Source organism: Eleutherodactylus coqui, chromosome 10 (assembly GCF_035609145.1).
Source record: "Eleutherodactylus coqui strain aEleCoq1 chromosome 10, aEleCoq1.hap1, whole genome shotgun sequence".
Taxonomy (NCBI): Eukaryota; Metazoa; Chordata; class Amphibia; order Anura; family Eleutherodactylidae; genus Eleutherodactylus; species Eleutherodactylus coqui.
The window spans coordinates 57,683,486-57,697,329 of record NC_089846.1 but is presented as its reverse complement, the minus strand read 5'-3'; the positions used below and the strand labels follow the sequence as shown (position 1 = coordinate 57,697,329).

Sequence of the window (13,844 nt, the reverse complement as noted above, 5' to 3'; positions counted from 1 at the left end):
TGCCACTTTTAACACAAACCTTACGTAACTTGCAGAACGAGTTACGGTCTATGAACCGTCCCGCATAAACACACACATTAAAGGTGCACACAGAATATGCTTCTATAGTAACCAATTGGTTCCTATAGAAGCGTTCACATGAACGATTGTTAGGCGTGCTAAATGGGAGATTAACCCAAAGCCCCACTTTATCTCTTCCTGCTATGGGTTAGTCCCTCATAGTCCCACTCTCTCTCCCTGCTATGGGGGATTAACCCATAGACCCGTTCTGTCTCTTCCTGTTATGGGTTAATCCCCCATAGCTCCGCTCTCTCTCCCTGCTATGGGGAAATCCCTTCTCTCTCTCCTCCTGCTCCAGTGAATGGGTGATTTTCATGCACATGAAGTTTGGGTCTTCTGTGCATTAAACATTGCCCGTTCACGTGATTTTTAGTGCAGTATAGGTGCACTTTCTTTGCACACCTATTCTGCATGAAAACAGTGCTCGTGTGAGTGAGGCCTTAGTGACATATTCAATTTTAGCCTTAAGAGCCAGTAAATGGCTTCCCATTGTGTCCCAGCGGACACCTTGTATTTTGTAGGATGAGTTCTAGTTTTTATAGGAACCAATTTCAGATACAGTTAATGTATTGAAAAACTATTTATTAATTTTTTCGCTAAGGGTGACTTTTAGTTTTTGTTGGTATCATTTTGAGCTCTAAACGACTTTTTGATGACCTTTTATCCCTGTTTTGGGAAAGCAGAAAACAGCTATTTTGTCATTTTCTTTCTTATCTTTCTTATGGGATTTACTGTGCTAAATAATGTAAGATTTTATAGAACAGTTTGTTATTATGTGGCAATACTAATTAGTGTATATGTAAGGTTTTTTTGGTATTTTTATTTTTTCAATATTTAAAATATTGTGTAAGGGGAAATGCCTAGTGATGCTGCCCAGACCTGACATGGATTTTATCCTGCATGTCCCGCGGCATGACATAATAGGAAGACAATAAAAGTCTGATCTACTGCAGTACTGAAATGTATGAACCCCAGAATGGAACCCATAGAAACTACAACTTACCCAAGAAAAAGCAAGAACCCCCATACCAGCGCATTGAAAGAAAAATAAAAAAGTTATGGTGGTCAGAATATGGTGACAGCAAGTAATTTTTTTTTTTAAAGTAGCACAACAAAAACATATGGTATCGCTGTAATCCTAGCGACCCACAGAATAAAGATAACATGTAATTATTACTGTACCGTGAATGTCGTAAAAACAAACCCACTGCCAAAATGGCGAAATTACCTTTATTTTCATTTCACCCCACTCAGAAATTAATAACAGTTTTCCAATACATTATATTGTACATTAAATGGTACCTTAAAAAAACATAATTTGTTGCGCAAAACATAAACCCTCATGTAGATATACCGCCACAAAAATAAAAAAGTTGTAATTGAGAATGAAGAAATGAAAATTAAAAACCTAAAAAAAGTGCTACAACAGGAAGGGGTTAAAAAGTTGTTTGGTTTTTTTTATTAGTGGCTTTCTTTTCAAAATGTCCAAAGGTTGTTTGTGGTAGTGCTGCTCACTTCATTTATTAAAAGGAGCCGAGCTGCAGTACCAGACACAAGCCACGGACAGGTGCGGCACTGTTTCTGGAAGAAAGAAGCCATGTTCTTCTAATCCTGTACAACTCCTTTAATTCAGCACCATTATTCTGTATTTCAGATACTGGCTCTTCCTTCTGCATTTCTGTGGAAATCTCATCTACTTCCTTCATTGCCTCATTTAGTGATAAGAAGTTTCGCAAGTGCAAACAAAACATCAACAGTCTCTTCTTAGGAAACCAAAATCCAAAACTGGACCTTGAACCCAACATTGTTTCTTCTTCTTATTTGACTCTGCTATCCAATCCTGGAGCCTGGTCAGAGTTATTAATCTGAGCTACATTGTGAAACATGTAGTTTTCTGCATTCTCCTTTATACCAGTCTATGATTATAATGCGCCCCGTATAGCAGAATATAGACAGCATCGATGCTCTCCCGCCATAGAGCGGTAAGGTTCTATTGTGTCCATCCTCCTACTACACATAGGTATATTCCATTGTAGAGGTCATCTTATGTCTAGTTCTACTACCTTCTACCCTATCAGGGTCAGATGCTTCAATTGTTTCAGAAATGGAAGCAGAGAAACCTTCCGCCACCTCCTTTGGGGTATCGAATGTATACCAGTCTGTGGAAGAAAGAGGTAAATCAGTCACCATCAAAATCAGCAGGAATCTCTCAACTGTAGTTAAAGGGGAATCACAGTGGTATAGAAATCTATATATTGAATCGGAAGCCCTTCACAGATATAGATATAGAAATAAAACGTAATAACTTTTATTAGATTAAGATTAAAAACGTGGGCTGACACATAACACTTACAAACATCAGACTATCACGAGTGACATATACGTTAGAGTATATAGAACCAACTCTGGTAAATTGGTCGTATCAGGTAGCTCGTCCCCTATGACATTTAGGGAGGCTACTATGATATAATTTGTTCGTTTTTAAGATATTATTCGAGCGTAATAGTTGTACAAGTACACAGCTTGAAGGTGTCGCTGTTATCAAATCGATGATATACGGTCTTGAACAGTGATTGGACCTTGTACTGGTCTGATACTATCAAGATAAACACCCAAGTCCAGTACTAGGGTTATGGGTGTTGGTTTTTGAATAATTATGCAATACGGTGAACGATATAGAGACACTCGATCGTAGCGGGGTGTTAATTGATCGAGAAGGAATAGGTGCTCAACGCGTTTCCCTGTCCTGAATAGGGACAGTTCATCAGGAGCAAAGGTGATGATCACCACAAGCTAATGTAAGGTAGTCGTACTATTAAGTAACTGTCACCAAAATTGGATGACTAGCAGAACATGTGATAGTCTCTACTTGTTCTAGCGGTGGGGTCCGGCCGTGGACATTGCCACCTCACTTCTCGTGAATGGGAAATACTACTCGGATATTAGATATTTCCAGTTGTCTGTGGATATCAGACTCAATTATGCACACCTTTTTGGGAAGCTTCAATGATTGGAAGCAGTGACGCAGTCGGCTCCCATAGTTTTGTGGGTCGATGCGATAATGCCCCAAAGGGAGTGGTATGAGGATATATCTAATATCCGAGTAGTATTTCCTATTCACGAGAAGTGAGGTGGCAATGTCCACGGCCGGACCCCACCGCTAGAACAAGTAGAGACTATCACATGTTCTACTAGTCATCCAATTTTGGTGACAGTTACTTAATAGTACGATTACCTTACATTAGCTTGTGGTGATCATCACCTTCGCTCCTGATGAACTGTCCCTAATCAGGACAGGGAAACGCGTTGATCACCTATTCCTTCTCGATCAATTAACACCCCGCTACGATCGAGTGTCTCTATATCGTTCACCGTATCGCATAATTATTCAAAAACCAACACCCATAACCCTAGTACTGGACTTGGGTGTTTATCTTGATAGTATCAGACCAGTACAAGGTCCAATCACTGTTCAAGACCGTATATCATCGATTTGATAACAGCGACACCTTCAAGCTGTGTACTTGTACAACTATTACGCTCGAATAATATCTTAAAAACGAACAAATTATATCATAGTAGCCTCCCTAAATGTCATAGGGGACGAGCTACCTGATACGACCAATTTACCAGAGTTGGTTCTGTATACTCTAACGTATATGTCACTCGTGATAGTCTGATGTTTGTAAGTGTTATGTGTCAGCCCACGTTTTTAATCTTAATCTAATAAAAGTTATTACGTTTTATTTCTATATCTATATCTGTGAAGGGCTGTAGTTAAAGGGGTTATCCAGTTGTATAGTAGTGGTGGCCTAGCCTCAGGATACGTGACCAATAGTCAATCAGCGATGGCGGTCAAGTTGAAAGACATACCTATGCTACAATAAAGCAAACGGTCATTATAGGCAACAAGGATAAACAAAGTGCTTATAAAGTCCAATCACTATCAGTGCCTAGAGCCCACCAGTAACATTTATTTTGGGGGCCCACTTTACAGATACATGCAAATATTACCTGATCCTCATTCACAAATTCCAGGCACTGCACTTTCTATACACTTCAGTGGAAAGGCGGCTGCATTTGTGAGCATCTTTGTCTCCACTGAAGTATTGTATATGGAGAATGCTGAGAGCAGGAATTCGTGGACACCTGTTCACCCATAAGGTGTGAAACCCAGAGGTGGCATTTATCCAGTAGAGGATAAAATCACATGTAACGGCCAGAAAAACAGCACCAACACACAGTTTTATCGCAAAATGACAACGTTTTCAAATTGGTTTTTAATAGTGGCATGCTTTGGCATGCGAATAGCAGTTTCACTTGTGAAACTATATTAGCAATCAATTAGAAAACCGTGCCGATTTGTGTTAAAGCCAAATGTCAGTGCGGTTTTCATGTGACCTCACCCTTAGATCTTTAGCACATGGGGCGGAATTGTTCCGCTGAACACAGAAGAGTTTGCCACAGCTTAAACCATATGTGTAAATGCAGATTTGATGTGGAATTGCCAGCAGAATTAGCAATTTTGAATTCCGCATTAAAATCTTCATGTTAGACTTTGACCATTTTGGTGCAGAATTTTCTACATGGCAGCAAATTCCGTACCGTGAGAAAGAGCCCTTACGAAAGTTCCTTGAGGAATGCAATTTGTAGGGAAAACTACAACTCCTAGCAGGTCCTGGAGGTGTGCAGCTGTCGGGGAATGTAGTAGCCCTCTCAGCAGCCTGCTGCCTGTATCTTGCCTTACACTATTCATCCTATCAGTTCTGTGAGCTGAACATACATGTGCATGCAGCATGGAGGAGCTGCAAGATGATGGAGGCCCCACAGCAACATCAAGAAGGCCAGCCCCAGGGAAGAAGGATTCTAGCTAGCCTGTCAATGCACCACTTGTGCAACAAGTGGGGGGTCCACCGGGGAATTCAACTTTGAAAGGAATTAACCAGGGTAAACAGAGGATTCACCCGTTTTCCTTTGGGTCAGTCCGAGCCCGAGTCCAATAAAATAGGACAAGAAAACATAATAAAGTGCAAGTGCATGAGATAATCAGAATTGAAAAGTCCCAAATGGAGTAGAATGATCTAGTATTGGAAAGTAGCAAACATAGTCCAAATACCATGCACTCCAGAAAGTGAATGTAGCTAAATCCAAGCTGAAATAGCCACAAAATATATGTCTGCCCCAAGCCCCACGTGTATCGCCGCATTACATGTGACTTCCTCAGGGTAAATGCAAATTTTAGTCCTTGAAAACCCCTTACAGTGAGGTTGGCGACTTCCATAATGGTGCTATACATGAAAATATATATATATTATTTATATATATATATATATATATATATATATATATATATATATATATATAGATTATAGATATATATCAATTTAACATAAACCTAATCTCAAACAACTGCATCATATTACCCTGAAATTCCAACAGGATGGCTGTGGGGATAGGACAGATGAATTATGGGAAGAAAAGGCAAAGTAATGGAAGTCTCCACAACAGCGAGTCAGGCAGTTTGACTTTAATCTGAATGATCTTACATCTGCAGGACGGTTCTGCACCCGACCAACTCTTGTCTTCTTTACATACTCTCTCCTTAGAGCCAAACATCTTCATCCCAAGCTCACATTCATATTTCACTTTCTTTTCAATCTTGTAAGAAGTACCTATTTTTCTTCCCCCGAGAGGAATTCCTGGGTTTGGACAGTCGCCCTCTGTATAATGTATGGAAAGCAGAGGGGTGTTAGAGGGGAATAGAAATGGCAGGAGAGATGTACAGAGGAGAGAGAGGACAATTGTGTCAGAGTAATATTAGGTTACTTTTCTGTAATGGCCCGAAACACGTATGTCTGGCTCCTCCATAATTGTCATACATGTCATGTCTTCAATGTGGATGCACTGCGCAAAGTGTCTTGTCTTCAGTTATGTGTATTGCACAGCTGCAGCATGTAAGAGGTTAATGTCTCTGCAAGTGGCTGGGATATGTCTGGAAAATGTAACAAGTTTTTCTAGTCACATGGTGTTGAATGATATAAATATGAGCGAGTGAGGGATGTCTGGGTCTTCTATCTTCTTCAACAGTTGAGAGTGGAGTGAGAGTGCCGGCCACATGGGGGTACCTTCAAGCCTCATGTGGTGAAGGGATGGAAGCTGAAGAGAGGTATCCTGAGGTCCCCAATTTCAGGAACCATCTTTGAGGAGTACAGCAATTAATCTGCTAATTTTCAAGTGAGTGTCTGCGGAGTGTTGTGTCCCCCTCCGCTGTAATTCTGCATCTCGGAGTGTGTTTGTTTAGGAGCGGAGGAGTCTGGTAGAGCCACTGTGACAAGTGCCATCTCTGCTCCCGCCAGCTACTCAGCATTGGCCTTGTGTCTCGGTCACCGCATTTCCTCCATCCAGAGCACAATCACTGTAGATAATATACATAGTAAATCATGTTTTGTACATTTACTCTTCTAAACCCTCACTGGGATCTCCTCATAACGTCGCAATTGATCATTTAGTGTTTCCGGCTCATACACCACTTGGCCCTCTTGCCCTCTCTCTGTTGGTGTCCCTCAAGGGTCTGTCCTGGGACCCCTACTTTTCTTCATCTATACCTTTGGCCTAGGATACAATCCCATGACTTTCAGAACCACGTTTATGCCAGACGTTAGGTCCCTGCTATCCATCAACCATATCCTCCTCCTTTCTCCTTCCGCTTTCTAAAATTCAACATAGAGAGAACCTGACTCGTTAGGCGCCCCCCCCCCATCTCACTAAATCCTCCCACTAGACCTATCAATCCCACTCCATGCTTTTTCCAGTTTCACAGATCTGCTGCCTTGAGGTAAGCCCTTATTCCACCCTCTCCTACAAACCACATAACTAAGCCCTTATCACCTCCTGCCTTATGAAACCAAAAAAAATCTACAGGATCCACTCATTCCTCAACTATGGGACAGAAAAACTTCTAGTGCATGCCCTTATCTCCTGCCTTAACTACTGCAACATCCTAGTACTATGACACTCTTACACCCCTCCACTACATTCTCAACTCTTTTGCCTGACTAATCCACCTTTCCTCTAGATACTTCCCTGCTGTTCTCCCCTCTGCCAATTCCTTCCCTGGCCACCATCATCCTGAGAATCCCGTTCAGGATATTATCAATGACATACAAGGTTGTCCACAACCTCTGCCCTCCATACATCTCTGACCCAATCCTCTGATACCTCCCCACATGTAAGTTCTAGTCCACAACCTGTCCCCTCCATGCATCTCTAACCTAACCTCCTAATACCAACCCCCACATGTAATCTGTGATCCTCACAAAATCAATGCTACTCACACAACCATCTACAAGATTTCTTCTATGCATCCCCCATACTCTGGAACTCGGTACTCCAAATGATCACACATTCAAAACCTTCAAAATCAACCTGAGAAGTTATCGCTTCAGAAAAGCATACTCATACAACCTACCATAACCATGCTGCTACTACACAACCATATGAGATTTATGATATTTTTGTACCTTGATCGTCACATATCGTATTTTCCCCACTCCATTTTCCATTTGGCTGACAGGTACGGTATTCAGGTCCGAACATTTTAAATCCTCCCCAGCACTCGAACTCCAGGACGTCTCCTACAAAATATCTCACTTTCCGGGGATAGAATTCTCCGCTTTCGAACATGGCTGGTCGGGGGCACTGCACGGCTGTAGGGGGATGGGAATAAATATAACACATAAGAATGATATGCTAAGTATGAGCTCTGGTACCAGTCGATCCTTCGTGGACCCATGTCATGTCACAGTGATGGGCCATAAAGCTTCAGTAGAGGACAAACGTCTTTGAAGCCTCTGAGGAGAAACTCCAACACTGCCAAGTGGCACAGTCATGTTATACTCTTTATTGCCAGAGGCATAACTGTCTGAATTCTTAGACAGCACAAGGCCACAGCTGTATGAATAAGCCCCAAAAGTACATCTTACCAGCAAACATATACATAGTGAGTTACCTTTGCATTCAGGCTTCTCTTTCTGCTTCAACCATTGACCGTTGGGGAGGCACTCTTGTGTGTAGGATGGGTGCGGATACTTTCCTTCTGGGCAGATGTACTGCACCGTGCTGCCGACATCTATGCCATTAGTCAGACTATATTCACCCCCGGCAATGATTATTTTATTAAGATCACATTGGGGGGTAGGAAGAGCAATGGACACTAAAACAAAGAGGCATGGTGTTAATGAAGAAAATGTATTCCAAGAGCAGCAGAAGCCATTGGTCAGTATGGACAGAGATTCATATAATTGGAGGGCAGCCATTTTTTGCCCAATAGGGCAAAAAATAGATAACACATATCCCAATGAGTTACAGCCTGTATATTAATCCAGAGCTGCATTCAGAGTTCTGCACTGTTCATGTTACAATGTCTGTACACACCTTGCTTCCTTGAATTATGGAAAGTGTTGCTTTTACACCAGGCACTATACAGTAATCAACTAACAGTTTCCATTTACTACCAGCAGCTTTATGAATACAGCTCTGAAGAATAATACATGATAAGTAATGTAATGTATTTACAAGGTGACTCGGCTTTTTCCATAAGATATAAAAGGGTGCACTGGGCATATTATGTATTTAGCTAGCTAGCTAATATAATACAATACTAAGTTAGTCAATAGACTCAGATAAATTTAGAATAAAGGTCTTTGAGAACTGATCCAGCTTTATTTCTTGTATTGGTGATCATAGCCATAAGTGTACATTTAACGGTCCCATAACAGAAGCTTAGTGGTTATGGTATTTACAGTTCAAACATAGCTGGTAGTTACATAATAGTCTCTCACTTGGGGCACAAACTTGTGGTTGCATCATGCACATGGCGGCTACTTATAGTAACTTAGATTAAACACTGCTTGGCAATATTCCTCACAGTTCCTGCTACAATCCATTTCTGGTTCTACTGGTTCATCACTGGTCAGTCCTAATTCTACTACAATCCATTAGCCCTCTTGTCCCACCTGTCTGGCCTTTTCCTTAGACAGAGTTCATATTAGTGTAGAGAAGTGATGCTGATCCGGCTCGCCCACTCCAACCAGTAATGTCTAATGGCAAGCAGCTTCCTGACAGACACTTCCACTATGAACAGACCCTCTATTCAATTTATTGGTTGGCCATCCTTCCTGGCAACATTCACCAGTGCCAATAACAATGCTAACTGGCAGGAACTGGGCTTCCATACAAATTATTAAACCCCCTCCCACATTCTGCAATGCAGCATCCAACATCAGAGGGACTCCTATGCTGACTTCAATATTGTCACTATACTGGCATTCACCATCATCAGTATGGCGCACCGGGCGGTCAGCGCCCTCTGCCAACTTACCGCTAACTAAAAATACACTGGGCCAGGAACCACCATCTATATACTACAAAACTGGGGTACTGCACTAAATATACGGATTAAAAGAACATATATTACTAATCAGGAATGAAAAAAATATACTTATTGCGGGTGCCTAGCACCCTGTGTACAACATAAAAATATGTGATCGGCATTCTTGTTATACCTTCCAGAGAACAGAAAATCTTTGCCTAGAGAGACCACTGAAGTACCATTCACATAACATGAAATGAGATCCTTGCTTTTAAAGGGCGAATAATCACTTAACTTAGATACACAATAACAGTCACCCAAGGTTGTCGGTGGGTGGGTCATTATCTTTTTTATGTATAGAGTCATTCCATGTCAAGTGGTCTAAAACAAGAAAAAGTCCCCACCTTCATATCTCAGATTTTGTTCAAAATTTGTGTATTGCACACCCATGGTTTCGAAAGAAATTTCCCAAAGTTTTAGGTTCCTACAGCTAATGGTGCCTGAGTTAGACCCTCTTGTTTAGGGGGGGTGTCTGCAAGTGTCACACAACAATGAATAAAATGGCATTTTTAGCTATTAATAAATTCGGAACTAGGTGATCATAAAAGCTAAAAATTCTAGGTCCTGCACAACTTTTTATTCCTAGTTTAATGGTACCATCATGAACGTTTCTGGTCCCAAAGCTAGCTTGAAAACTTTGCTCGAAGGGTGCCTCACAATCTGTCATTTTTTGCGGAAGGAAATTTGGGCCAGGGTTTAGGCCACTTTAGCATCTACCCAAAAGGTGATACAAACCTGATATTTGTGTAGTGTACAGGAGTTAATGTGACCTTTCCAGAAGTTTCAAGAAGTTTCTAAATGATCTATGTATGTCTTGTGCCTATGTATTGTCAGTGTCTTCCATGTGAGTGAATTTGATGTGTATTACATAACTGCAGCACTGAAAGGGTTACTGTCTGGGTTATGGCTGGAAAATGTATCTTGTTGTGTGTCATGTGACCTTGTTGGATATATGTATTTGGAAGGTGCATGAGAGGGTCTGTCTGTCTGTCTTTGAGTCTCTTCTTGGAGTGGAGTTGGAGAGAGGGGAGTCTGGCTGCACACAGACACCTTCAGTCTGTGTGTGGTGAAGATGGAAGAGGCCGAATGAATGCCTTGTGTGTCCTGGGCCCAATCTACCCAGGCCTGTATGCTAAGAACTTGGAGAACCGCAAGTATGTGAGAGCCCACCGTGCAGCGCTGAGTGCCCATTCTTAAGTGTGAGTGTTGACTCGTAGAGAGCTGGAAAGAGCAGAGTTGCCGGGAACAGAACCCTGCAGATAACTTGGCCTGTGCATTCGTCTGTTATCCTGTGATTCCTCCCTGTCACACCACTAATTTGCCTGCACCAGTGTCCTGACAGTGGATCTAATTTGCTGTTGACTGTTTAAAGTTATTCTTCAAGTAAACGGGCTTTACTGACCGTTCCCGGTTCAGCCTTCTCTGTGTCTGTGGACTCTTTGTTTGCACCCGCTGGATTCACACAGAGGATGGAACGGTGGCGTCGCACGTGAGAAGGACTTGGGGTGGACCACAGATTGGTTTACCCTTTAAATGGCCTGCCCTCGGTTCCTTGGATGTGTTACCGTGCTGCCCTCAAGGTGGGAGATGGTAGAGCCCTGTGACAAGGCCCAAACTCTACCCCACTGTCTCTTAGGCTAAGGGCCTGCTCCCTGGATGCTGCATTTGTACCATGTATTATACTAGTGGTAGTCAGTATTCTGGTGAATATTCAGCTCCTGAAGACCTACAGGCACTTCACAGCAATCCATCAAATAGGTCATTGTTTACAAAAATTATAAAAGTTACCACTTTTCAAGATTAATTATAAAAAAAAGAGTCAGCTTAAATTTTAATTTTACTGAAACTATGTGAAAGAGAATTTTTTTTCTTATTTGATCAGTAAGTTTTCATTTTGAAATGCCACCTATGGTGTGGTTATAATTCCTGTCAAAATACAGGGGTTTTATCACCTTCTGGGTAGATGCTACAGTGGCCCAAATTTCCTTCCATGGAGAATGACAAAGTTTGAGGCATCCTTTGAGCAAAGCTTTTAAGCTAGCTTTGGAACCAGAAAAGTTCATGAAGGTACGATTAAACTTGGAATACAAAGTTGTGCAGGACCTACAATTTTTAGCTTTATGATCACGTAGTTCCAAATTTATTAATAGCTAAAAGATGCCATTTGACTCATTGTTGTACGGCAGTTGCAGACAGCCCCCCTCCTAAACAAGAGGGTCTAACTCAGGCTCCATTAGCTGTAGGAACCTAAAACTTTGGGAAATTTCTTTGAACAAAATTTGAGATATGAAGGTGGGGAGCATTAGACCACTTAACATGGAATGACTCTATATATTTTAATTTTATTCTGTGATTTTTTAAACCTCTTTTTGTAACTATTTATTTTAACATCTGTGCTCCCCATGACATCATGTAAGACCTCTAGGGGTCATTCACATTGTCTTTGTTTTAATTTTTTTATTTCACACTTTTCCACTGTAGTTGGCGCATCATAGGAACCCCAGTTACAGGGGAAAACATCCCCCTGTAGTGACAATAGTCACTAACAGACCTGATCTGGGTCTGCTAGGACCCCGCAGCTCTGCTCTGACAGGAGCACCTGGCAGTCATGTGTTAGTTCTGCTTTCACTTTTTAGTAGATAGTGCTCATTGAGCACTATGTAGCCAGGAAATGAGAAAGCAGAAGCAATTAAAAACCTCTTCTTCTCCAGGTTCTCGGCTGTGTCTGACAGTCGAGGACCTGACCTGCTCCTGCTGGATTGCAGAAGAAGAGGCTTTAATCCCATGCAGTAGTTTTACTATTGGCTGGGATTTAAATCCAGGACCAAGCCGTATATTTACAGCGCTTGTTCCTTAAAGTGCTAATGAACAGTTTAAAGGGACGTAGCATTTAGGAACTAGGACTCTGTCCCATGTACAACCCTGCCCTTGCAGACAAATTTTACAGAATAGTTCTTGGAATTTGAATGCACCTAGTCCTGGTAGGGATATTTGGAATTGAGAAAATGCAGCCTAAATTATTGCTGGAAACAGTGCATTTGAGCGATAATCATCTCGTATACACGCAGCCACCGACAAGGCCCTGAGTGAGAAATTGCACACTTGTTGGAGTCACTTGGTTTTTAGCAGAGCTGGACATCTGCCTGTTTGCAGTGAATTTAAGGTAGGCAGCTGGAAGCGATCTCCGTCCGCTGTACCTCCATTCACAGAATGACTATCGCTCCTGTATAAAAGCCCCTGCTTAATTATCCCACTGATATGACCCCCTAACACCAGTTTAACCCCTTAAGGACATGCCCTATTTTGGGCTTAAAAACGCAACGATTTTTGGCAGATTTTCATCTCCATTTTTTCAAAAGTCATAATTTTTTTTTTTCTGTCGACGTGGCCGTATAGGGGCTTGTTTTCTGCGTGGCGAACTGCAGTTTTTATTGCTGCCATTTTTGGTTACATAGACTATATCGTAAAACTTGTATTATTTTTTTTATGATAACAGAGAGAGAGAAAACACATCAATTCTGACATAGATTTTTATTTTTTACAGCATTAATCATACAGCATAAATGACACAATACATTTGTTTCTGCAGGTCAGTCCGATTACAACTATACCAAAATTCTTATATTTTTTTAGGTTTTTCCACTTTTCTGCAATAAAAACCCTCTTTTTGGAAATCTTTTTTTTATTAGCTGCATTATTACATGTGCGTTATTAGGTGCCAGTTTAAATAATATTCACTAAACCTATTAAGAATATCTGTGGGAGGAGTTCTGCTTTTTGTGAAACTAGTTCTATTTGGAAATATGAAGCTAAATAATGACAGCCATGCACATGGCATGTATTGTGACCTGACAAGATCAGCTCTTCATTCTATAGAAACTCTGCATTCGCTACAATGTATCTGTGATAAAGCTTTTTCCATCTGTGAATTGCAGTACATGTATTGCAGTGTATGTCCTGGGATCACTCCCGTGTTACTTACTTGCTACTTGGCTGAGGAGGATTAGAGGTAACATCTTGTACGTGTTCTCTCTCCTGCACAGACTGTTGTCTTTCCTCTCCTCTCTGCTTCTGGGATCTGAGCCTTGCTGGGGATTTGGTGCTGTATATATAGCGGTTGAGGACAATTTCATTCCTGTAAATGATAAAACAAACAGTGCAGTTTAACAAAAGGTGTTTCCAGAAGGGAGGAGCGGAGTAACATTACCCGATGCACAAGATGTATGAAAATGGGGAAATTCTTCCTAGCTTAGGCGTCTTTCACACAGGCGTTGCGTTTTAACGCTGCCGACATCTCTGCCAAAAATTGCATGAATGAAGAACAGCTGCGACCAAGTCGCAGTTATTATTCACA

General features: G+C 41.4%; 1 protein-coding gene across 1 annotated transcript in view; it reads right to left on the bottom strand.

Annotated features, from left to right (window-relative positions):
• Nucleotides 1–13,542, bottom strand: part of LOC136579753 (complement factor B-like) — a 56,311-nt gene extending 42,769 nt beyond the window's left edge. Inside the window, exons 1-5 of the mRNA XM_066579814.1 lie at nt 13,473–13,542; nt 8,069–8,272; nt 7,581–7,766; nt 5,607–5,780; nt 2,124–2,219 (exon numbers count right to left, since the gene is read on the bottom strand). Coding sequence (XP_066435911.1) covers nt 2,124–2,219; nt 5,607–5,780; nt 7,581–7,766; nt 8,069–8,272; nt 13,473–13,506 — 694 coding nt within the window. The 5' untranslated portion in view covers nt 13,507–13,542. The remainder of the gene's footprint in view (nt 1–2,123; nt 2,220–5,606; nt 5,781–7,580; nt 7,767–8,068; nt 8,273–13,472) is intronic.
• Nucleotides 13,543–13,844: the final 302 nt, after the last annotated feature.